Consider the following 25,389-nt stretch of genomic DNA (forward strand, 5'->3'; position numbering starts at 1 on the left):
CAACTAAGCACATTCCCAAAATAACAGCCTAGCACAAATCATAATATCTATCAATACTGTACTCTTTCTCCTCTTGAAATTAGTGCTAAACATCTAATGATTTCAACAGAGTAGAATACGGCATTGAATATTTTGCATTTTTGGGACAGATATTCAGCCGGCACTTAGGATCCTAAATCCCATGGACACATTTCCAAATTCCACCTCTCATACCCAAACAAGGACCTCAGGGTTTGGTTCAAGTGCAGGACGCCTCCAGCAAAATGCCGCTGAGTACTTGCAATTCCCACACAAGGACAATGGCACAATGCTCACATCACATCACAATTAATGGATTGAGCCAATGCTGCTTTCAACAAATGACAACTTCACAAGGGCAAAGGGAAGATTCTTAAAAACAATACATTGTTCCTTCATCTACAGAAGCCCCATTATTTTCAGTGTGAAGAAGATTGCCAGAACCTGTTCCTAATTAATCAAGAGTGAAATTTAATAACCAATCTAATCTAAATAATTTTCTAAACATCTTTTTGATTTACAAGCTTAAGTACCAGTTTTGAAAGTGACTGAGGCAGCTGGGCCCATGTTTATGAAGGTATGTACATTCCTAATTCCCATTGTCTTGACTCAGAATTAGGCACCTGAATGACCTGAATACCTTTGAAAATCTGGCCTTTAATGCAAGTCAATGGAAACATTACCCCACAACTCATATATTCACAAAGGTAGTCTGGATGTATCCTAACTGACACTTTAGGAGCCTAAGTCCCAGATTCAGCTACCACTGATATTCACAAAATCCTGGAGGAACCTCAGTTTCTTGGTGTCAACATTCCCTAGGTACCTGGTTACAAGGCTCTGGGCGTGAGCAAAGCTGCCTCTCTCTAGGCCTCTGGATTCAAAGATTCCAAAAACATAAGAGACCATTGTGATGATCTGTGATGATCACAGTCTGACCTCTTGTATGACACAGTCCACAGAACTTCCCCAAAATAATTCATAGAACAGATCTTTTTTCAGACACATCCAACCTTGATTTAAAAATTGTCAGTGAGGGATAATCCACCATGACTCTTGTATAATTGTTCCAATGGTTAATTACCTCCTCCGTTAAAAATGTTACACATTATTTCTGGTCTGAATTTGTCTTATTGCAAATTCTAGTTATTGGATCATGTGAGAACTTTTGGTTCTAGTTTGAAGATCCCATCATTATATACTTGTTCCTCATGTAGATACTTGTACATTGTAATCAAGTCACCATAAATTTTCTTTTTCTAAAGCTAAACAGATTGAGCTCATATAGTCTATCACTATAAGGTAGGTTTTCTAACACTTTAATCATTTTCATGGCTCTTCTCTCAAACCTCTCAAATTTATCAGTAGCCTTATGGAATTGTGGACAGAAGAACTAGACACAGTATTTCAGCAGTGGTCACAACAGAAGCAAATGCTGTGGTGAAATAACCTCTCTACTCCTAATCAAGATTCCATTGTTTATACATCACAAGATGGAATTAGTTCTTTTGTCCAAAGCATCATACTGGGAGCTCATTCTGTACCCACAAAGATAATGGAGCAAATAATTAAGCAATCAATTTGCAAACACCTAGAAGATAATAAGGTGATAAATAACTGTCAGCATGGATTTCTCAAGAACAGATTGTGTCAAACCAGTCTGATAGCTTTCTTTGACAGGGTAACAAGTCCTGTGGATGTGGGGGAAGCGGTAGATGTGGTATATCTTGATTTTAGTAAGACTTCTGATACTGTCTCACAAGATGTTCTCATAAACAAACTAAGGAAATACAACCTAGATGGAGCTACTATAAGGTGAGTGCATAACTGGTTGGAAAATCGTTCTCAGAGAGTAGTTATCAGTGGTTCACAGTCATGCTGGATGTGCATAGTGAGTGGGGTCCCACAGCGATTGGTTCTGGGTCCAATTCTGTTTAATATCTTCATGAATGATTTGGGTAATGGCATAGAGAGTACACTTATAATGTTTGCGGACGATACCAAGCTGGGAGGGATTGCAAGTACTTTGGAGGATAGGATGAAAATTCAAAATGATTTGGAAAAACTGGAGAAATGGTCTGAAGTAAATAGGATGAAATTCAATAAGAACAAATGCAAAGTACTCCACGTAGAAAGGAACAATCAGTTGTACACATACAAAATGGGAAATGACTGCCTAGGAAGAAGTACTGTGGAAAGGGATCTGTAGTTCATAGTGGATCACAAGCTAAATATGAGTCAACAGTATAATTATGTTGAAAAAACAAAAACATCATTCTCGGATGTATGAACAGGAGTACTGTAGGCAAGACACGAGAAGTAATCCTCCTGCTCTACTCCTTGCTCAATTGTAGTATTGTGTCCAGTTCTGGGTGCCACATTTCAGGAAAGATGTGAACAAATTGGAGAAAGTCCAGAGAAGCGCAACAAAAATAATTAAAGATCTAGGAAACATGACCTATGAGGGAAGATTGAACAAAAAAATAGGTTTGTTCACTCTGGAGAAGAGAAGACTGAGAGAGGACATGATAACAGTTTTCAAGTACATAAAAGGTTGTTTCAAGGGGGGAAATTGTTCTTCTTAACCTCTGAGGATAGGACAAGAAACAATGGATTTAAATTGCAGCAAGAGCAATTTAGGTTGGACATTAGGAAAAACTTCCAAAGTGTCAGAGTGATTAAGCACTGGAATTAATTGCCTAGGGAGTTTGTGGAATCTCCATCATTGGGGATTTTTAAGAGCAGGTTGGATAGGGATGCCTAGAACATTTAGTCCTGCCTTGAGTGGTGGGGATCAGACTAGATGACCTCTCGAGGTCCGTTCCAGTTCTATGATTCTATGTTCATTTGATTTCCCACTATGACCCCCAAATCTTTTTTTTCTCACAGTCACTGTCTCCTCAGATAGAGTCCCCCATCCTGTATGTATGGCCAGCATTCTTTGCTCCTAGAAGTATGCATTTACATTTAGCCATACTGAAAAGCAAATTGTTTGTTTGTGCACAGTTGACCAAGAGATTCAGATCTCTCAGAATCAGTGACCTATCCTCTTCATTCACCTGCAAATATTATCCAGGTCAATGAGGAACATTTTCTTTAGTGCAGGGCTAAGTACTGAGCCCCGCAGACACAGTTCCACTCTATGATGATTCCTAGTTTACAGGTACATTTTGACACATAACCGTTAGCCTGTTCTTAATGCATTTAACGTGAGTAGTCTTAATTTTATGTTGTTCGATTTTTTAAAATAAAAATGTTGTGCAGTACGAAGACAATGTTGTGCACAAGTCTCACTGCGTCCCACAAACCAGCAAAGAAAGAATCTTGGTTATTCCCCAACCTCTCTGGGCCCTGTACCCACTCAACGGCATACCTTGGGAACCTCCAGGAAGAAACCAGAGCTAATCTGTGCAATGGGTCTTACTCAAAGTTTCCAATTATAAACAATATATACTTAGATTAGAATAAACACACCTTTACTTAAAAACTTAAGAAAATGTTATATAACAGGCTGAGATTAATTAAAATATCACAACCAATTAAAATCAGCTAGGGTTGCTTCAATAAATCAATTGATGCATACAGTTTACAGCAGTACATGAAACTTAACCAGCTTACATTTGCATTGGCACCAGTCACACACTCCCCCCACCCCTCCCGAGTGTGCACTTCTCTCAAATTCAGAGTTCTAGACACTTGCTTGTGTGGGTGTGCTAGAAGATGTTGAAGCTGGGGACAACACTCTGCTGGTCCAATAAAGCCATCCAGCCCAGGCAACAAGGGGCAGACAGATGCTAACTTGGGATCATTACAAGCTACAGAAGCCCTCTGAAGGTGCAAGTTAGTATAACCAGAAGTCATTAACCCTAGGACCTAGCTGGATGATAAGACTCCTTAGTCTCTTTGCTGCTTTACAGTCCTCTTCTCTTGCGAGCACTTTCCCAAACAGCAAAGCTCCCTTTATGGCAGGGCAACTTCAGTCAATTCTTGGCACAGCAACAGTCTTCTCTGGCTCCGATGAAGCCCAGGAATAGCTCCCATGGCTCTTTGATAGGTCAAAGTCCCAGCAGAGTCTCAATAGCAGCCTCTGGCTTTCTAGCAGCAGCTAGAAGGAGCACCACCGAAGAAATCTCATTTCCCCACCCCCAACCAGGGTCTAGCCTCCCCACCAAGATGGAGCCCACCACATGCTCCCCTGCATCCCCTGGAAGCAGAGGTTTCTCTCTCTTTCCCAAAGCATGACGGGACTTGTGGTCTCCAAGGCTGGATTGCAGCATTCAGGTGTTGCGTCGCAGTGCCTCTCAGGCGGGCATGGACAGAGCCCAACAATCAATGTGATTGGTAGCAAAGTCATTTATTTCTCTCCAGCATGCTCTTATATACAATTATGGCAGGCAATCAAGCAATTGCTAATTGGTTAATAAGATAAACACAGGCACAGCTACAACTTCATAGGGTAATTATCATCCTGTACAACTTTCTGATTTATTATCCTGTTTACTGCCTACTTGGCAGATGAGAACCAGCCCAAGGCCACTTAGTTTCTAACATACCCAAACATACCCATCTGCCAAGTTCAAAATAGATACCACATTCAGGATCTTCCCAACTGGAACAATCCCAAGTCACTTCAGAGTCCTCACTAGTAGAGGGTGCCTACAGCTAGGATACCCACCTGGGGTATGGGACAGCCCCTGTTCAAGTCCCCTTCCCCTTGACCAGGGCAAATAATTTGAGGAGTCATTTCTGACCTCTCAGTCCTTTTTTGATAAATATTTGTATATTCATTGGGTCAGAGAGTGTATGAGAAACTCTACCTAGAGTGGTGGTTGGGCTTCTCCCCTGGAAGGTGGCAGCTCCCAGACCCAGTTGTCCTCCTCTGATGACTGTTTAATTATTTATGTAAATTGGAACTCCATTCAACAGGTGAGGCTGAGGGAACCCCACAACAGAATATCCCAGAGCTCAGTGGTTAAGGCACTCAACTGGGAGGTGGAAACCCCCTCTACAAATCCCTTCTATTCACACACAGGGGAACTGAACTGTGTGTGGGGGTCTCCCATCTTTGAGTTTAGTACTCTAGCCTCTAAGCTAAAAGTTATGGGGCAGCTGCTACTGTATCCAACTCCTCCTCCTTGTTTCTTGCAAGAAAACACTCCCCAAACCTACCTCCAGGAGACAGTTCCTGGCTGTACATCAGAAGCAGAGATAGGCATTTCACTTCAGCCTGGACCTAGGTACAGGGCTCCTGATGAGGGGCAGGGCTTAGCACACACATGCCTCAACTCAGCATCTGCTAGTTTAGTACAGGAACTCCTCACTTAATGCTGTAGTTATGTTCCTGAAAAATGCAACTTTAAGCGAAATGATGTTAAGCGAATCCAATTTCCCCATAGAATTAATGTAAATGGGGGGGTTAGGTTCCAGGGAAATTTTTTTCATCAGACAAAAGACACACACACACACATACAGTATAAGTTTTAAACAAACAATTTAATACTGGTAGACAGTGATGATGAGTGTGAAGCCTGGTTGGGGTGGAGGAGTCAGAGGGTGGGATATTTCCCAGGGAATGCCTCACTGCTAAATGAACATAAGAACATAAGAACAGCTGTACCGGGTCAGAACAAAGGTCCATCTAGCTCAGTATCCTGTCTACCGACAGTGACCAATGCCAGGTGCCCCAGAGGAAGTGAACCTAACAGGCAACGATCAAGTGATCTCTTTCCTGCCATCAATCTCCATCCTCTGACAAACAGAGGCTAGGGACACCATTCCTTACCCATCCTAGCTAATAGCCATTTATGGACTTAACCACCATGAATTTATCCATTTCTCTTTTAAACGCTGTTATAGTCCTAGCCTTCACAACCTCCTCAGGTAAGGAGTTCCACAAGTTGACTGTGCGCTGCATGAAGAAGAACTTCCTCTTATTTGTTTTAAACCTGCTGCCCATTAATTTCATTTGGTGATCTCTAGTTCTTGTTTTATGGGAATAAGAAAAGAACTTTTCCTTATCCAGTATCAGAGGGATAGCCGTGTTAGTCTGGATCTGTAAAAGCAGCAAAAAATCCTGTTGCACCGTATAGACTAACAGACGTTTTGCAGCATGAGCTTTAGTGGGTGAATACCCACTTCTTCAGATGCAAGACTTATCCTTATCCACTTTCTCCACATCACTCATGATTTTATATACCTCTATCATATCCCCCCTTAGTCTCCTATTTTCCAAACTGAAGAGTCCTAGCCTCTTTAATCTCTCCTCATATGGGACCCTCTCAAAACCTCTAATCATTTTAGTTGCCCTTTTCTGAACCTTTTCTAGTGCCAGTATATCTTTTTTGAGATGAGGAGACCACATCTGTACACAGTATTCGAGATGTGGGCGTATCATGGATTTATATAAGGGCAATACTATCTTCTCAGTCTTATTGTCTATCCCCTTTTTAATAATTCCTATCATTCTGTTTGCTTTTTTTTCCTGCCTCTATACACTGCATGGACTTCTTCAGAGAACTATCCATGATGACTCCAAGATCTTTTTCCTGACTCGTTTAGCTAAATTAGCCCCCATCATATTGACTGTAATTGACTGAGCCCTAAACCGTTAACTCTCACAACACTCTACAAGGTGCAGGAAAGGAGGGAGGGCAAACAGAGACACACACCCTGTGTGTGAGAGAAAAAATGTGTATTTCCCCTTTAAGTAGATGACCCAAGGCTTAAGTACACTGCCTTCTTAATTAAATCAGCTTGCTGAGACCTGAGACCTGCAGCTACTGCCTAGAAACTCCCTCCCCTGCCCTATGAAAGATGGGGTAAGTGGGGTGCAGGAGCAGGGGGGAGGAGAAGACACCCTGACATTAGCCCCCCTTTCCCTCCCTCCCCCGTACAGCAAGCAGGAGTCTCTGGGAGCAGCTCCTAGGCAGAGGGCTGGAGCAGCACATGGCAGTGGGGGGAGGGACAGCTGCTGCACAGGGAACTTAGGGAAGTGGAGAGCTGATAGGGGGAGCTGCTGGTCCACCCTGGCTCCAACCACCCACCAGCTAGCTGCAACGGACTGCTCTTCCTGCAAGCAGTGGACAAAACAGGTGGCTGCCAAACGATTTTAGGAGGAAGCATTGCACAGCTATAAACGAGCATGTTCCCTAATTGATCAGCAACTTAACATCAAAACAACGTTAACCAGGCCGACTTTAAGTGAGGAGTTCCTGTAGCTAGTTTAGTCAGCTCCCCATCCAACCACCTGGCTTTTGCGGATCCCATTCATTTGTGCCAATCTCCCTCCTCTCATTGTGTAGGGAACTTAAACCCCTAACCCATGCTTTGTGAATTCTAATGATTTTCTATGGACTTAAAAATTAGATGTTGTGAGAAAGAGACAGATACTTCACACTGGATGTACCCTTGATGAACAGTGAGTTCGTGGTGAAAAAAAGATGCTGTGGTTAATGGTTTTCCATGTTCCAGGATGAAAGAACAACAAATATGCTATAACCAGGAATGCAGATTTCCTCTTAGACTTCAGATATCCCATGTATGATACTATTATAAATGGCATTCTAGTCTAGAACTGAAAAGTTTCTGAATTAGAATGTATTGAAAATTTGGAGAGAATAATTAAAAACCTGGTTTTTGAGATATCTGAAATTCCTTTGAAAGCATTTTTTGAAATTAATTACATAAGTTCTACAAAATGTACTTGCCTCTACCGAGGGTGAAAAAATAATAGCAAAACATTTTCAAACTATTCTACCCAATGCATGTTTTTGTCTTTAACATTTGGGAAGAGAAATATTTGGGAAACTTAGAAAATTTCAATCAACTCTAATTGAAATATGGGAGATTTTTATATAAAAGGCAGAAATATTTGAATTAGAACTCATCAAACTATGGGAAGAGGAAGCAATGTACTTTCATATTCTTTTTGTTTCTTTTCTTTTCTAGAAGATTCACATATTTTTAGGCCAGAATGGAATAGAATAAAATCCTCATTTATTTTGTTCAAATTCAAAATTGTAATGAAAAAATGTCATTTAATACAAATTTCAGAAAAAGTTGACCAGCACTCGATTTGATTAGATAAATTTCTTTGTAATGCTGAACTATCTCTTGGTCTCTTTAGCAATATAGAATCTCTTGAGAGCTGGGATATTTCCCAGGGAATAATCTAGCTGGAGAAAAAAATATCTATTTTTGTGGATGAAATACCTTTATCCCTCTTTTCCTCAAGGCATCTTTCACCTCCTTGTTCCTGAGGCTGTAGATAATGGGATTCAAGATTGGAGTCACCACTGTGTAGAACAGAGAGAGTAACTTGTCCACATCTGGAGAGAAGCTGGACTTGGGGCGCACATACATGATAAGGGCCGTCCCATAGAGCAACGTGACCACAATGAGGTGTGAGGAGCAGGTGGAGAAGGCTCTGCGCCTGCCTTCAGCGGACCTAATTTTCAGGATGGTGGAGATGATACAGATGTAGGACACCAGGATCAGCATGAAAGGCAGTATGAGGACAAAGGCAGCACCCAAAATTACCAGGATCTCAATCCAAGAGGTGTCCCCACACACCAGCTTCAGCACTGGCTGGATTTCACAAAATAAGTGATTGATTACATTGGATCCACAAAAAGGAAGTGTGAAGACAGAAGTTGTGTGCCCCATGGCCGCCAAGGTGCCACAGATAGATGAGCCACCTGTCAGCTGGATGCAAACCCTCTTATTCATGATGGCAGTGTAGAGCAATGGATTGCATATGGCACTGTAGCGGTCATAGGCCATACAAGCAAGCAGGAAGCATTCAGTAACACCGAAGAACAGAGAGAAATACATCTGTACAGCACAACTGGCAAAGTATATGGTTTTACTCTCTGAGACCAAGTTGGCTAGTATCTTGGGTAGAGTCACTGATGTGTAACAGATCTCCAGGAAAGACAAGGTCCTGAGGAAGAAATACATAGGAGTGTGAAGAACAGGATCCACACTTATGATGATAATGATGAGGATGTTGCCCAGCACTGTGATGATGTAAATACATAGAAAAACCATGAACAAACCAGGATTCATGTCTGGGTAATCAGAGAAGCCCAGTATGACAAACTCAATCACAGAGGTGTTTTTTCTCATTTTCTTCTTCAGTATAATTCAACTTGAGAATTAAAAAGAAAAACTGCATATTAGTTTGATACTTTAAATCAAGTCAAACTAACATCTAATCTATCTATCTATCTATCTATCTATCTATCTATCACGACTTGTCCACGATCTCTCCACACATGAATCAGGACCGACACTATTTTGCTCCAGTTCTCCTGTCAGAACACTGTCAATCCACAGTAACTTCAATAAGGTTGATGGTTTGCATTCTCCTTTCAGTCACAACAGGTTTATACTGAGGTATGTTCCTAACCTCAGTGTAAATATACCTTTTTTACTAGCATCAAAAGCGAAAAAAAAAACTTTGACCGATGAAATAGTACTTGTGTAAACCATGAGTGGGATCAGAAACAGCTTCAGTGGATTTACACTGATGGAATTAAACTTCAAAATCTGCCTCCAAGTCTTTTGGGGCATGTATGTTAAGCTTATATATAGCAGATTTTTGCCTGGCGTGTGGCACAATCAGAAAAGTTAGGTCAATATACATCAGCTGAGAACATAGACTTGTTTATCATATATTCACTGCATGACAATTCCAACAGACTACATGGGAATACATGTGGGAGTTATGTTATGCATTGTGCTACAGAGATGGCTTGTTTCTCCTTTCCTTTCCACAACATTGGCAACAGTCCATTGACTTCAGTGCCCTATATTCTGATTTTATTCACTTTGTCTCCTCTTCATTCATGCCTGCACCTTTGTTTGTGCCTCTCTTTATCGACCCATTACTCTTTCCATATTTCCCACATTCTAAACCTTTTGTAATCCATTTCTTTTCCACCAATTGTCCTTTTACTGACACTACGATAAATTAGGAGTAGCTTCACTGGACACAACTGGGTTGCATGAATACTACAGTATGGTAAGGAAGATTAGGGTCCATGTTTCTCTATATGGGTACATCAGTACTGCACAGTACTTAGGGAGGCATACATGGTATGACCCTCTAGCTTGGCAGTGTAGATGGCGAAGCATGTCTTAGGTGAGTAAAGACATGCATGGTCCTTAGGGTATGTACCCTACATGGCTCTCTACATACCTTAGCAATCCCTCCCCCGTCTACACTTCTATTTTGGCAGTGTGGTGTCCTGCGAACTCCCCCCTGCTGGAGGCTTTCCCAACACAGGGAATGAGTGTGGAAATGGGGAAAAATCCTGCATCTCCTCACAGTCTCACACTGCTGGAGCCTTTCACTGCCACACATAACTACTAGGGCTGTCAAGCAATTAAAAAAATTAATCAAGATTAAAAAATTAATTGCAATTAATTGCACTGTTAAACAACAATAGAATACCATTTATTTAAATAATTTTGGATGTTTTCTACATTTTCAAATATATGATTTCAATTACAACACTGAATACAAAGCATACAGTGCTCACTTTATATTTATTTTTATTACAAATATATGCACTGTAAAAAACAAAAGAAATAGTATATTTCAATTCACCTAATACAAGTACTGTAGTGCAATCTCTTTGTCATGAAAGTTGAACTTAACAAATGTAGAATTATGTACAAAAAATAACTGCATTCTAAAATAAAACAATATAAAACTTTAGAACCTACAAGACCACTCAGTCCTACTTCAGCCAATCGCTCAGACAAACAAGTTTGGTTACAATTTACAGGAGATAATGCTGCCCACGTTTTGTTTACAATGTCACCTGAAAGTGAGAACAGGCATTTGCGTGGCTCTGTTGTAGCCAGCATCGCAAGATATTGTGACAAAGTTCCTCCTCTACCTTGGTGTGTCCTGCGCTTATTGGCAGATTTGCTCACCTCAGTGATCTTCCCCACAGTCTGGGTCAACTCCTCCTGTGTCTGATCAGGAGTTGGGAGGTTTGGGGGGAACCCGGGCCCACCCTCTACTCCGGGTTCCAGCCCAGGGCCCTGTGGATTGCAGCTGTCTAGAGTGCCTCCTGTAACAGCTGCATGACAGCTACAACTCCCTGGGCTACTTCCCCATGGCCTCCTCCAAACACCTTCTTTATCCTCACCACAGGACCTTCCTCCTGGTGTCTGACAACACTTGTACTCCTTAGTCCTCCAGCAGCACACCCTCTCCCTCTCAGCTCCTGGTGCCTCTTGCTCCCAGCTCCTCACACGCACTTCCTCTCCTCTGCCTCCTCCTCGCCTGACTGGAGTGAGCTCCTTTTTAAACCCAGGTGCCCTGGTTAGCCTGCCTTGATTGGCTGCAGGTGCTGTAATCAGCCTGCCTGCCTTAATTGGTTCTAGCAGATTCCTGATTATTCTAGTGCAGCCCCTGCTCTGGTCACTCAGGGACCAGTATATTTGCCCTCTACCAGACTCCTGTACCCCACTGGTCTCGGTCTGTCACAATATTTACGTGCAGATGTACTTCATATGTCCCTTCATGCTGCAACCACCATTCCAGGGGACGTGCGTCCATGCTAATGACGGGTTCTACTCAATAACGATCCAAAGCAGAGCATACCAACACATGTTCATTTTCATCATCTGAGTCAGATGCCACCAGCAGAAGGTTGATTTTCTTTTTTGGTGGTTTGGGTTCTGTAGTTTCCTCATTAGAGTGTTGCTCTCTTAAGACATCTGAAAACGTTGCCCACACCTCGTCCCTCTGAGATTTTGGAAGGCACTTCATATTCTTAAACCTTGGGTCAAGTGCTGTATCTATTCTTTTAAATCACACATTGGTACCTTCTTTGTGTTTTGTCAAATCTGCTTTGAAAGTGTTCTTAAAAGAAACATGTGCTGGGTCATCATCTGAGATGGGTAGAATATGAAATATATGGCAGAATGCAGGTAAAACAAAAGAGGAGACATACAGTTCTCCCTGAAGGAGTTCAGTCACAAATTTAATTAATGCATCATCAGCATGGAAGCATGTCCTCTGGAATGGTAGCCACTGCATGAAGGGGCATATGAACGTTTAGCATATCTGGCACTTAAATACTTTGCAATGCCAGCTACAAAATTGCCATGCAAACGCCTGTTCTCACTCTCAGGTGACATTGTAAATAAGATGCAGTGAGCAGTATCTCCCATAAATGTAAAAAAAAACTTGTTTGTTTTAGCAATTGGCTGAACAAGTAGGACTAAGTAGACTTAAGGGCTCTAAAGTTTTACATTGTTTTGGTTTTGAGTGCAGTTATGGAACAAAAAAAATCTACATTTGTAAGTTACACTTTCATGATAAAGAGATTGCACTACAGTACTTGTATCAGCTGAATTGAAAAATATTATTTAATTTGTTTATCATTTCACAGTGCAAGTATTTGTAATCAAAAATAGTATTATAAAGTGAGCACTGTAGACTTTGTATTCTGTGTTGTAATAGAAATCAATATATTTGAAAATGCAAAAAGTATGCAAAATATTTAATAAATTTCAATTGGTATTCTTTTGTTTAACAATGCAATTAATCACAATTATTTTTTTAATCACACTTCATTTTTTTGAGTTAATCATGTGAGTTAACTGCAATTAATCCACAGTCCTAATAAATCCACACTGAACTGTGATCATGAACTTCCTTTCACTGTGGCATATAGATATAGACAGAGTCCTACCCAGTGCCACCAGTGAAGACAAAGGCTTGATGAAAGACATGTACATCATGCTTGGAAAAGGTTACTGTTCTCTTGAATGTGTACTTTAAAAAGGAATCAGTATTATTGAGTGCAGTTTTTATTTTTATTTTATTTCATCATCTTTATGAGACCTACTCGTCAGTGAAATTTAATTTCCTTATGCTCGTTTGGAAGTCTCAAATTTAACTGATTAAATATTTTGACAGTTTTTCAAATGTCTTTGCCAATCTACAATTATTTAGGGCATGTTTCTCCTGTCTATAAATGGAAGTAAATCATGAATAACTAGTGATATCACAGTTTCTCCTAACGTGACTCACTCAAATTGATGCAGTTACACCAGTGAAAAACAGGAGTGAAGATGTGGTAGCTTTACATCTATCCCGTCAGATCTTCTGATGTCATGTGGTTCCATCAGTGCAAACCCAATGTAAATGAGATCAGAATCAAGCAATTCATCAGCCTGTTTCATAGTATTAAGTATATTTAGTAAAAAAATTGAATTTATGACCCATGACAAATGCTAACTTTTCAAAATTTCACTAAATCACATATCAGGCTGAAAGGCAAATGCTCAGGATTTTTTTTATGAAGAATGACATAGTAAAAAAAATTTCTTTGAATCTTATAAGCATGTTAGAATGTTTCATTTCAGTAATGTAAAAATGTTTCAGTTTAATAAGGTCAAATAATATCTCTCAGTGTTATCATTTTAATTGGAACAGAATAGAAAGGAACAGAATAGACAAAACATTTTGATAATGTTATTTCAAAAAGTAGACAAAATGACTATATTCCCATGTAAAAGGCTTTCATTCCATCCAACCAGCATTTTCTGATGGAAAATTGTTGTGTTGGAATATTTTTAAACAGTTCTACAATTAACTGCAGTAGAGTTACCCAGCATTTATGCCAAGTGGGATTGAACTCAAGGCTTTTAAACAGACCACATTTCAACTGAAGAAATAATAGGGATTTCACAAGACTCATCTACATTAAGATCACTTAGAAGAATGCAAAGGAAATATACATAACTCTAGACAAATCAAGGAATTTCTCACCTACTCTGTGTCCCACATTCATCTCCTCTCTGCGGTTACCAAAGAATTCAGTCATGGATGGAACTGCAATATTTAACAGCTTCTTTATAAGCCCCGGGGACCTGGGGTTTGGTACACCTCGGATGTCTCATTAAATGAAGTAATAACATCATTAAAATGGGAATACTGTACTCTTTCTCCTCTTGAAATTAGTGCTAAACATCTAATGATTTCAACAGAGTAGAATACAGCATTGAATACTTTGCATTTTTGGGACAGATATCCAGCTGGCACTTAGGCTCCTAAATCCCATGGACACATTTCCAAATTCCACCTCTCATACCCGAACAAGGACCTCAGGGTTTGGTTCAAGTGCAGGACGCCACAAGCAAAATGCTTCTGAGTACTTGCAATTCCCACCCAGGAACGATGGCACAATGCTCACATCACATCACAATTAATGGATTGAGCCAATGCTGCTTTCAACAAAATGACAACTTCACAAGGGCAAAGGGAAGATTCTTAAAAACAATAAATTGTTCCTTCATCTACAGAAGCCCCATTATTTTCAGTGTGAAGAAGATTGCCAGAACCTGCTCCTAATTAATCAAGGGTGAAATTTGATAACCAATCTAATCTAAATAATTTTCTAAACATCTTTTCGATTTACAAGCTTAAGTACCAGCTTTGAAAGTGACTTAGGCAGCTGGGCCCATGTTTATAAAGGTATGTACATTCCTAATTCCCATTGACTTGACTCAGAATTAGGCACCTGAATGACCTGAATACCTTTGAAAAACTGGCCTTTAATGCAAGTCAATGGAAACATTACCCCACAACTCATATTCTCATTGTGAGGGAGAGTTAGGGTTAGATTCACAAAGGTAGTCTGGACGTATCCTAACTGACACTTTAGGGGCCTAAGTCCCAGATTCAGCTACCACTGATATTTACAAAATCCTGGAGGAACATCCGTTTCTTGGTGTCAACATTCCCTAGGTACCTGGTTATAAGGCTCTGGGCGTGAGCAGAGCAGCCTCTCTCTAGACCTCTGGATTCAAAGATTCCAAGAACATAAGGGACCTTTGTGATGATCTGTGATGATCACAGTCTGACCTCTTGTATGACACAGTCCACAGAACTTCCCCAAAATAATTCATAGAACAGATCTTTTTTCAGACACATCCAACCTTGATTTAAAAATTGTCAGGGAGGGATAATCCACCATGACTCTTGTTTAATTGTTCCAATGGTTAATTACCTCCTCCGTTAAAAATGTTACACATTATTTCTGGTCTGAATTTGTCTTATTGCAAATTCTAGTTATTTGATCACGTGAGAACTTTTGGTTCTAGTTTGAAGAGCCCATCATTATGTACTTTTTCCCCATGTAGATACTTGTACATTGTAATCAAGTCACCCATAAATTTTCTCTTTCTAAAGCTAAGCAGATTGAGCTCATATAGTCTATCACTATAAGGCAGGTTTTCTAACCCTTTAATCATTTTCATGGCTCTTCTCTGAAACCTCTCAAATTTATCAGTAGCCTTATGGAATTGTGGACAGAAGAACTAGACACAGTATTTCAGCAGTGGTCACAACAGGAGCAAATACTGTGGTGAAATAACCTCTCTACTCCTACTCAGGATTCCATTGTTTATACATCACAAGATGGAATTAGTTCTTTTGTCCAAAGCATCGTACTTGGAGCTCATTCTGTACCCGCAAAGATAATGGAGCTAATAATTAAGCAATCAATTTGCAAACACCTAGAAGATAATAAGGTGATAAATAACTGTCGGCATGGATTTCTCAAGAACAGATTGTTTCAAACCAATCTGATAGCTTTCTTTGACAGGGTAACAAGCCCTGTGGATGTGGGGGAAGCGGTAGATGTGGTATATCTTGACATTAGTAAGACTTCTGATACTGTCTCACAAGATGTGCTCATAAACAAACTAAGGAAATAAAACCTAGATGGAGCTACTATAAGGTGAGTGCATAACTCGTTGGAAAATCGTTCTCAGAGAGTAGTTATCAGTGGTTCACAGTCATGCTGGATGTGTATAATGAGTGGGGTCCCGCAGCGATTGGTTCTGGGTCCAATTCTGTTTAATATCTTCATGAATGATTTGGGTAATGGCATAGAGAGTACAGTTATAAAGTTTGTGGACGATACCAAGCTGGGAGGGATTGCAAGTACTTTGGATGATAGGATGAAAATGGGAAATGACTACCCAGGAAGAAGTACTGTGGAAAGGGATCTGGAGTTCATAGTGGATCACAAGCTAAATATGAGTCAACAGTATAATGCTGTTGAAAAAACATCATTCTCGGATGTATTAACAGGAGTACTGTAAGCAAGACATGAGAAGTAATCTTTCTGCTCTACTCCTTGCTCAACTGGAGTATTGTGTCCAGTTCTGAATGCCACATTTCAGGAAAGATGTGAACAAATTGGAGAAAGTCCAGAGAAGCGCAACAAAAATAATTAAAGGTCTAGGAAACATGACCTATGAGGGAAGATTGAACAAAAAATAGGTTTGTTTAGTCTGGAGACGAGAAGACTCAGAGGGGATATGATAACAGTTTTCAAGTACATAAAAGGTTGTTTCAAGGGGGGAAATTGTTCTTCTTAACCTCTGAGGTTAGGACAAGAAACAATGGACTTAAATTGCAGCAAGGGCAGTTTAGGTTGGACATTAGGAAAACTTCCTAACTGTCAGAGTGATTAAGCACTGGAATTAATTGCCTAGGGAGTTTGTGGAATCTCCATCATTGGGGATTTTTAAGAGCAGGTTGGACAAACACGAGTCAGGGATGCCCCAGAACATTTAGTCCTGCCTTGAGTGGTGGGGATCAGACTAGATGACCTCTCGAGGTCCGTTCCAGTTCTATGATTTTATGAGTCTATGTTCAGCTGATTTCCCACTATGACCCCCAAATCTTTTCCACAGTCACTGTCTCCTCAGATAGAGTCACCCATCCTGTAAGTATGGGCAGCATTCTTTGCTCCTAGAAGTATGCATTTACATTTAGCCATATTGAAAAGCAAATTGTTTGTTTGTGCACAGTTAACCAAGAGATTCAGATCTCTCAGAATCAGTGACCTCTCCTCTTCATTCACCTGCAAATATTACCCAGGTCACTGAGGAACATTTTGTTTAGTGTAGGGCTAAGTACTGAACCCCGCACACACAGTTTCCACTCTATGATGATTCCTAGTTTACAGGTACATTTTGACATAGAACAGTTAGCCCATTTTTAATGCATTTAATGTGAGCTGTCTTAATTTTATGTTGTTCGATTTTTTTAAATAAAAATGTTGTGCAGTACAAAGACAATGTTGTGCACAAGTCTCAGTGCATCCCACAAACCGGCAAAGAAAGAATCTTGGTGTTTCCCCAACCTGGCTGGGCCCTGTACCCACTCAACGGCATACCTTAGGAACCTCCAGGAAGAAACCAGAGCTAATCTGTGCAATGGGTCTTAGAATAAACACACCTTTACTTAACAACTTAAGAAAATGTTATATAACGGGATGAGATTAATTAAAATATCACAAGCAATTAAAATCAGCAAGGGTCGCTTCAATAAATCAATTGATACATACAGTTACAGCAGTACATGAAACTTAACCAGCTTACATTTGCATTGGCTCCAGTCCCATACTCCCCCCCACCCCACCCCGGGTGTGCACTTCTCTCAACTTCAGAGTTCTAGACACTTGCTTGTGTGGGTGTGCTAGAAGATGTTGAAGCTGGGGACAACACTCTGCTGGTCCAATAAAGCCATCCAGCCCAGGCAACAAGGGGCAGACAGATGCTAACTTGGGATCATTACAAGCTACAGAAGCCCTCTGAAGGTGCAAATTAGTATAACCAGAGGTCATTAACCCTAGGACCTAGCTGGATGATAAGACTCCTTAGTCTCTTCTCTGACTTGGGAAATGCTTTACAGTCTCTTTGCTGCTTTACAGTCCTCTTCTCTAGTGAGCACTTTCCCAAACAGCAAAGCTGCCTTTATGGCAGGGCAACCTCAGTCAATTCTTGGCACAGCAACAGTCTTCTCTGGCTCCGATGAAGCCCAGGAATAGCTCCCATGGCTCTTTGATAGGTCAAAGTCCCAGCAGAGTCTCAATAGCATCCTCTGGCTTTCTAGCAGCAGCTCCTGGATGGGAAGGAGCACCACCGAAGAAATCTCATTTCCCCACCCCCAACCAGGATCTAGCCTCCCCACCAAGATGGAGCCCACCACATGCTCCCCTGCATCCCCTGGAAGCAGAGGTTTCTCTCTCTTTCCCAAAGCATCACGGGACTTGTGGTCTCCAAGGCTGGATTGCAGCATTCAGGATTTTCCCAACTGGAACAATCCCAAATCACTTCAGAGTCCTCACTAGTAGAGGGTGCCTACAGCTAGGATACCCACCTGGGGTATGGGTATGGGACAGCCCCTGTTCAAGTCCCCAGACCCAGTTGTTCTCCTCTGATGACTGTTTAATTATTTATGTAAATTGGAACTCCATTCAACAGGTGAGGCTGAGGGAACCCCACAACAGAATATCCCAGAGCTCAGTGGTTAAGGCACTCAACTGGGCGGTGGAAACCGCCTCTACAAATCCCTTCTCTTCACACACATGGGGAACTGAACTGTGTGTGGGGGTCTCCCATCTTTGAGTTTAGTACTCTAGCCTCTAAGCTAAAAGTTATGGGGCAGCTGCTACTGCAACCAACTCCTCCTCCTTGTTTCTTGCAAGAAAACACTCCCCAAACCTACCTCCAGGAGACAGTTCCTGGCTGTACATCAGAAGCAGAGATAGGCATTTCACTTCAGCCTGGACCTAGGTACAGGGCTCCTGATGAGGGGCAGGGCTTAGCACACACATGCCTCAACTCAGCATCTGCTAGTTTAGTACAGGAACTCCTCACTTAATGCTGTAGTTATGTTCCTGAAAAATGCAACTTTAAGGGAAATGATGTTAAGCAAATCCAATTTCCCCATTTGTTAAGTTCCAGGGAATTTTTTTTCACCAGACAAAAGACACACACACACACACACACACACACAGTATAAGTTTTAAACAAACAATTTAATACTGGTAGATAGTGATGATGATTGTGAAGCCTTGTTGAGGTGGAGGAGTCAGAGGGTGGGATATTTCCCAGGGAATGCCTTACTGCTAAATGAACATAAGAACATAAAAACGGCTGTACTGGGTCAGAACAAAGGTCCATCTAGCTCAGTATCCTGTCTACCGGCAGTGACCAATGCCTGGTGCCCCAGAGGAAGTGAACCTAACAGGCAAGGATCAAGTGATATCTCTCCTGCCATCCATCTCCATCCTCTGACAAACAGAGGCTAGGGACATCATTCCTTACCCATCCTAGCTAATAGCCATTTATGGACTTAACCACCATGAATTTATCCATTTCTCTTTTAAACACTGTTATAGTCCATCCTCTGACAAACAGAGGCTAGGGACATCATTCCTTACCCATCCTAGCTAATAGCCATTTATGGACTTAACCACCATGAATTTATCCATTTCTCTTTTAAACACTGTTATAGTCCAGGTAAGGAGTTCCACAAGTTGACTGTGCGCTGCATGAAGAAGAACTTCCTTTTAACTGCCCATTAATTTCATTTGGTGATCCCTAGTTTTTGTTTTATGGGAATAAGAAAAGATCTTTTCCTTATCCACTTTCTCCACATCACTTATGATTTTATATACCTCTATCATATCCCCCCTTAGTCTACTCTTTTCCAAGATGAAGAGTCCTAGCCTCTTTAATCTCTCCTCATATGGGACCCTCTCCAAACTCCTAATCATTTTAGTTGCCCTTTTCTGAACCTTTTCTAGTGCCAGTATATCTTTTTTGAGATGAGGAGACCACATCTGTATACAGTATTCGAGATGTGGGCATACCATGGATTTATATTAGGGAAATACTATCTTCTCAGTCTTATTCTCTATACCCTTTTTAATAATTCCTAACATTCTGTTTGCTTTTTTTTTCCTGTCTCTACACACTGCGTGAACTTCTTCAGAGAACTATCCATGATGACTCCAAGATCTTTTTCCTGACTCGTTGTAGCTAAATTAGCCCCCATCATATTGACAGCAATTGACTGAGCCCTAAAGGATTAACTCTCACAACACTCTACAAGGCGCAGGAAAGGAGGGAGGGCAGACAGAGACACACACGCTTTGTGTCAGAGAAAAAATGTGTATTTCCCCTTTAAGTAGATGACTCCAGGCTTAAGTACACTGCCTTGTTAATTAAATCAGCATGCTGAGACCTGAGACCTGCAGCTACTGCCTAGAAGCTCCCTCCCCTGCTCTATGGAAGATGAGGTAAGTGGGGTGCAGGAGCAGGGGGGAGGGGAAGACACCCTGACATTAGCCCCGCTCTTCCTCCCTCCCCCATACAGCAAGCAGGAGTCTCTGGGAGCAGCTCCTAGGCAGAGGGCAGGAGCAGCACATGGCAGTGGGGGGAGGGACAGCTGCTGCACAGGTAACTTAGGGAAGTGGAGAGCTGATAGGGGGAGCTGCTGGTCCACCCTGGCTCCAACCACCCACCAGCTAGCTGCAATGAACTGCTCTTCCTGCAAGCAGTAGACAAAACAGGTGGCTGCCAAACGATTTTAGGAGGAAGCATTGCACAGCTATAAAGGAGCATGTTCCCTAATTGATCAGCAACTTAACATCAAAACAACGTTAACCAGGCCGACTTTAAGTGAGGAGTTCCTGTAGCTAGTTTAGTCAGCTCCCCATCCAACCCCCTGGCTTTTGCAGATCCCATTCATTTGTGCCAATCTCCCTCCGCTCATTGTGTAGGGAACTTGAACCCCTAACCCATGCTTTGTGAATTCTAATGATTTTCTATGGACTTAAAAATTAGATGTTGTGAGAAAGAGACAGATACTTCACACTGGATGTACCTTTGATGAACAGTGAGTTCGTGGTGAAAAGGTGCTGTGGTTAATGGTTTTCCATGTTCCAGGATGAAAGAACAACAAATATGCTATAACCAGGAATGCAGATTTCCTCTTAGACTTCAGATATCCCATGTATAATACTATTATAAATGGCATTCTAGTCTAGAACTGAAATGTTTCTGAATTAGAATGTATTGAAAATTTGTAGAGAATGATTAATAACATGGTTTTTGAGATATCTGAAATTCCTTTTGAAATTAATTACAAAAGTTGTACAAAATGTACTTGCCTCTACTGAGGGTGAAAAAATAATAGCAAAACATTTTCAAACTATTCTACCCAATGCATATTTTTTTCTTTAATATTTGGGAAGAGAAATATTTGGGAAACTTAGAAAATTTCAATCAACTCTAATTGACATATGGGAGATTTTTATATAAAAGGCAGAAATATTTGAATTAGAACTCATCAAACTATGGGAAGAGGAAGGAATGTACTTTCATATTCTTTTCTTTTCTTTTCTACAAGATTCACATATTTTTAGGCCAGAAGGGAATAGAATAAAATCCTCATTTATTTGTTCAAATTCAAAATTGTAATGAAAAAATGTCATTTAATACAAATTTCATAAAAAGTTGACCAGCACTCGATTTGATTAGATAAATTCCTTTGTAATGCTGAACTATCTCTTGGTCTCTTTAGCAATATAGAATCTCTTTAGTGCTGGGATATTTCCCAGGGAATAATCTAGCTGGAGAAAAAAATATCTATTTTTGTGGATGAAATACCTTCATCCCTGTTTTCCTCAAGGCATCTTTCACCTCCTTGTTCCTGAGGCTGTAGATAATGGGGTTCAAGATTGGAGTCACCACTGAGTAGAATAGAGAGAGTAACTTGTCCACATCTGGAGAGAAGCTGGACTTGGGGCGCACATACATGATAAGGGCCGTCCCGTAGAACAATGTGACCACAATGAGGTGTGAGGAGCAGGTGGAGAAGGCTCTGCGCCTGCCTTCAGCGGACCTAATTTTCAGGATGGTGGAGATGATACAGATGTAGGACACCAGGATCAGCATGAAAGGCATCATGAGGACAAAGGCAGCACCCACAGAGATCTGGATCTCAATCCAGTAGGTGTCCCCGCACACCAGTTTCAGCACTGGCTGGATCTCACAGAAGAAGTGGTTGATAACATTGGACCCACAGAAAGGAAGTGTGAAGACGAAGGTTGTGTGCCCCACAGCCACCAGGGTGCCACAGATACACGAGCTACCTGTCAGCTGGATGCAAACCCTCTTATTCATGATGGTCATGTATTGCAGTGGTTTGCATATAGCACTGTAGCGGTCATACGCCATAGATGCAAGGAGGCAGCATTCAGTAACACCAAAGAATAGAAAGAAATACATCTGTACTGCACAATTAGCAAGGGAAATGGCTTTATTCTCTGAGAGAAGGTTGGACAGTACCTTGGGCAGGGTGACTGAGGTGTAGCAGATCTCCAGGAAGGACAAGTTCCTGAGGAAGAAATACATGGGGGTGTGAAGGGACGGATCAACATTGATGATGATAATGATGAGGATGTTGCCCAGCACTGTGATGATGTAAATGCACAGAAATAACACAAAATAAATGGAACTCGTGTCTGGGCGATTAGAGAATCCCAGTATGACAAACTCAGTCACAGAGCTGTTTTTTCTCATTTTCCTCCTCAGCATATTTCATCTTGAGAATTAAAAAGAAAAAATGACATGTTAGTTTGATACTTTAAATCAAGACAAATTGGCATAATCTATCTATCTAGCTAGCTAGGTAGCTAGCTATCTCTATTTCACCTTTTTCTCCATGCATCCATCATTCTGTCCATATTATATACCTTAGGCCCAATACAATTTTGGTCTGATTCTCCTGTCACAAATCTATAAATCCTGAGTAAGTTTACTAAAGTCAACGGCTCTCATTTTCCTCTCAGTTACACCATCTTTATATTGGTGTATGGGCCTCACCTCAGTGGAAATGATCTCTTTCATACCAGCATCGGAAAGAGGGTAACTGAGAACAATGAATTTATAATTGGATAAAACACTGGTGTGATCATAATCAGTTTCAATCGATTTGCACTGATGGAACAGACATCAAAATCTGCCTTCTAGTTTCTTGAAGCCTTATGATAAAATAAAGAAACATAAAATTAATATACCACCATTTGTATTATTCTTGGCTGGTGTGTGGTACAATCATTGAAGTTAGACTGATATAGATAATCTGAGAATATAGACTCACTTATCATAATTTCACTGCATGGCAATTCCAACTAACTACATGGAAAACACATGTGGGGATCTATGTTATGCACTGTGCTGCAGAGATGGCCTGCTTCTCCTTTCTTTTCCACAAGACCGAGAACAGTCCATTGACTTCATTGCCCATAATCCTCATCTCATTTACTTTGTCTGCTCTTTCTTCATGCCTCCACCTCTGTTTGTGTTACCTTGGATTTGAAAGGTGTGTATACTCCAGAATATGATCAAGCTAACTGCAACCATATTATGGGCATTCAGCTGCCATGAATTACTGAAATAGAACACCACATAGTTAAGGGTTAATTTAAAAACAGGCTTTTAGAGGAAGGTCAAAACTTGCTACAGTTACTGCTAATCAGAATGGGAGGAGGGGATAGAAAAGTAAATAGATTGAAAGAAGATAAATAGATGGAAAGCTTGAGTCTAGGTGCCTCTGATATTAGAAGTTTATTGAAAGTTAGGATAAGTGATGATCCAGTAATGGTCATTATGACGTATGCGTTTGGTAGAAGTTAGTTATAAAAAGTCTAGATAATAGTGTACTTTAGAGCAGTACTCCGGAGCTATCTCAGTGGCCACAGTTTGCCATTCCTGGCCAATGGGAGCTGTGGAAAGCAGTGGCCAGCATGTCCCTGTGGCCCGTGCCACTTCCTGCAGCTCCCATTGGCTGGGAATGGTGAACCGTGGCCACTGGGAGCTGCAATCAGCCATGCCTGAGGACGGTCAATGTAAATAAATTGTCTCGCAGCCTGATAGCAGATTACCCTGCAGGGCTGTGTGCGGCCCACGGGCCACAGGTTGCCCACCACTGCCCTATATTCTAGTCCCAAATTTGGCTTTGGGACATTCCAAGCATGGGGCTGTATCCTTCAGCATTTTGACTAATAGCCACCGATGGACCTATCCTCCATGAACTTAACTAATTCTTTTTTTAACCCAGTTATACTTTTGACCTTCTCATCATTCCATGACAATGAGTTCCACAGGTTGACTGTCCATTGTGTGAAGCATTTCCTTTTGTTTGTTTTAAACCCACTGCCTATTAATTTCATTAGGTGGCCCCTGTTTCTTGTGTTATGCGAAGGGGTAAATATTGCTTCCCTTTTCGCTTAATGCACACAATTCATGATTGTGTAGACCTCTATCATTGCCCCCTCACTTGTGTTTTTTTTAAGCTGAGCTTACTTACACTAGGATGTACCAGGAGCAGCTTCACTGGAGCCAAGTGAGTAGCACCAATGTTGTGCTACAGTAAGGAAGATCAGAACACGTGTCTGTGCCTATGTAAAACATGTAGATGATGCTAGTAAATGATTATTGTCATCCTGAATTTGAACATCACAAAGGAATAAGTATAATTGAGTGCAGTTTTTATTTTATGTTATTTATAAAATCATATGAGGTCTGTTCCTCGCTGAAGTTGAGATGGGTGCCTAACACCCTTAGGCTCCACTGAAAGTCCAATTCTAAGCCACACACCTCCTAGGTATGGTGTTCTGTCCCATCTAGTGGCACCGTGATCACTTAGAGGGTGAGAGCAAAATTAATAAGTTTGCTCTACAGCCCTAGCTAAAAGCAATAGAGGCTCATGTACTAGAGACTCATGCACTGAGCTTCAGAGGTCCCAGGTTCAATCCTGACAACTGGCATCTATCAGCCTTATGCAAGCATGATTTTTTTATAGAATAAATATGTTGACAGTCTCTGAAATCTCTTTCACAAATTACAATTATTTAGAGCATGATTCTCCTCTCTCTAACATGGAAGTAAATCTTGAATAACCACAGAAATCCCAGTTTATCCTTGTATAAATTATGTCATTTTTCATCTCTTCTTCAGCATATTTCATTTTAAGAATAAAAATAAATGCTATACTGTTAAAAAAACAGAAGGAAAGCTACGGTGACTAAACAGCTATACCATCTTCTCATGTGCACAGTCATTTCATTGAAATCAATGTAGTTTCGTCTGTGTAAACTCAGGAAAATGAGATCAGAGTTGAGCAATCCATTTGCCTTTTTCATATTATTAACTACATTTGCTCAAAAAACAAAATTTATATCCCAAGGGAAATGTACAATTTCAAAATTTCATTTGATTATAAATTAGGATGAACCAACAGGTTTTTTTAAAAAAATTAACTATTCCAAAATAGTTTGTTGGAACCTTTTCAACACGTGGAATGTTTCATTTTAAAAAGGTAGCAAAATATCATTTTGGAATGTTCAAATAGTATCTTTCAATGGTATCATTTTGACTAGAATAGAATAGCCAAAACTTTCTGATAAGATCCTATCAACATTTAGACCTAAGCAATATATTCCCATGTAAAATGTTTTCATTTAATCCAAT

At 40.7% G+C, this 25,389-nt stretch overlaps 2 protein-coding genes across 2 annotated transcripts; both read right to left on the bottom strand.

The window, feature by feature from the left end:
* Positions 1-5,116: 5,116 nt before the first annotated feature.
* On the bottom strand, positions 5,117-9,144 carry LOC123347426 (olfactory receptor 10C1-like). The gene is made up of 3 exons (XM_044984844.1): positions 8,240-9,144; positions 7,103-7,123; positions 5,117-5,207 (listed from the first exon to the last, which is right to left on the bottom strand). Exons 1-3 carry the CDS (start codon positions 9,142-9,144, stop codon positions 5,117-5,119), a joined length of 1,017 nt encoding a protein of 338 aa, XP_044840779.1.
* Positions 9,145-21,501: 12,357 nt separating this feature from the next.
* On the bottom strand, positions 21,502-22,437 carry LOC123347427 (olfactory receptor 10C1-like). The gene has a single exon (XM_044984845.1). The coding sequence runs from the start codon at positions 22,435-22,437 to the stop codon at positions 21,502-21,504; it is 936 nt and encodes a 311-aa protein (XP_044840780.1).
* Positions 22,438-25,389: the final 2,952 nt, after the last annotated feature.

This window comes from Mauremys mutica, chromosome 13 (assembly GCF_020497125.1).
Source record: "Mauremys mutica isolate MM-2020 ecotype Southern chromosome 13, ASM2049712v1, whole genome shotgun sequence".
Classification (NCBI taxonomy): Eukaryota; Metazoa; Chordata; order Testudines; family Geoemydidae; genus Mauremys; species Mauremys mutica.

Coding starts and splice junctions, on each gene's coding strand:
- LOC123347426 (XM_044984844.1), bottom strand. CDS start 9,144: ATGAGAAAAAACACCTCTGTGATTGAGTTTGTCATACTGGGCTTCTCT. Junction 7,124..8,239: donor AAAGATGCCTTGAGGAAAAG/AGGGATAAAGGT, acceptor TCCTCCTAAAAT/CGTTTGGCAGCCACCTGTTT. Junction 5,208..7,102: donor GTTTGGCAGCCACCTGTTTT/GTCCACTGCTTG, acceptor TCTGATGTACAG/CCAGGAACTGTCTCCTGGAG.
- LOC123347427 (XM_044984845.1), bottom strand. CDS start 22,437: ATGAGAAAAAACAGCTCTGTGACTGAGTTTGTCATACTGGGATTCTCT.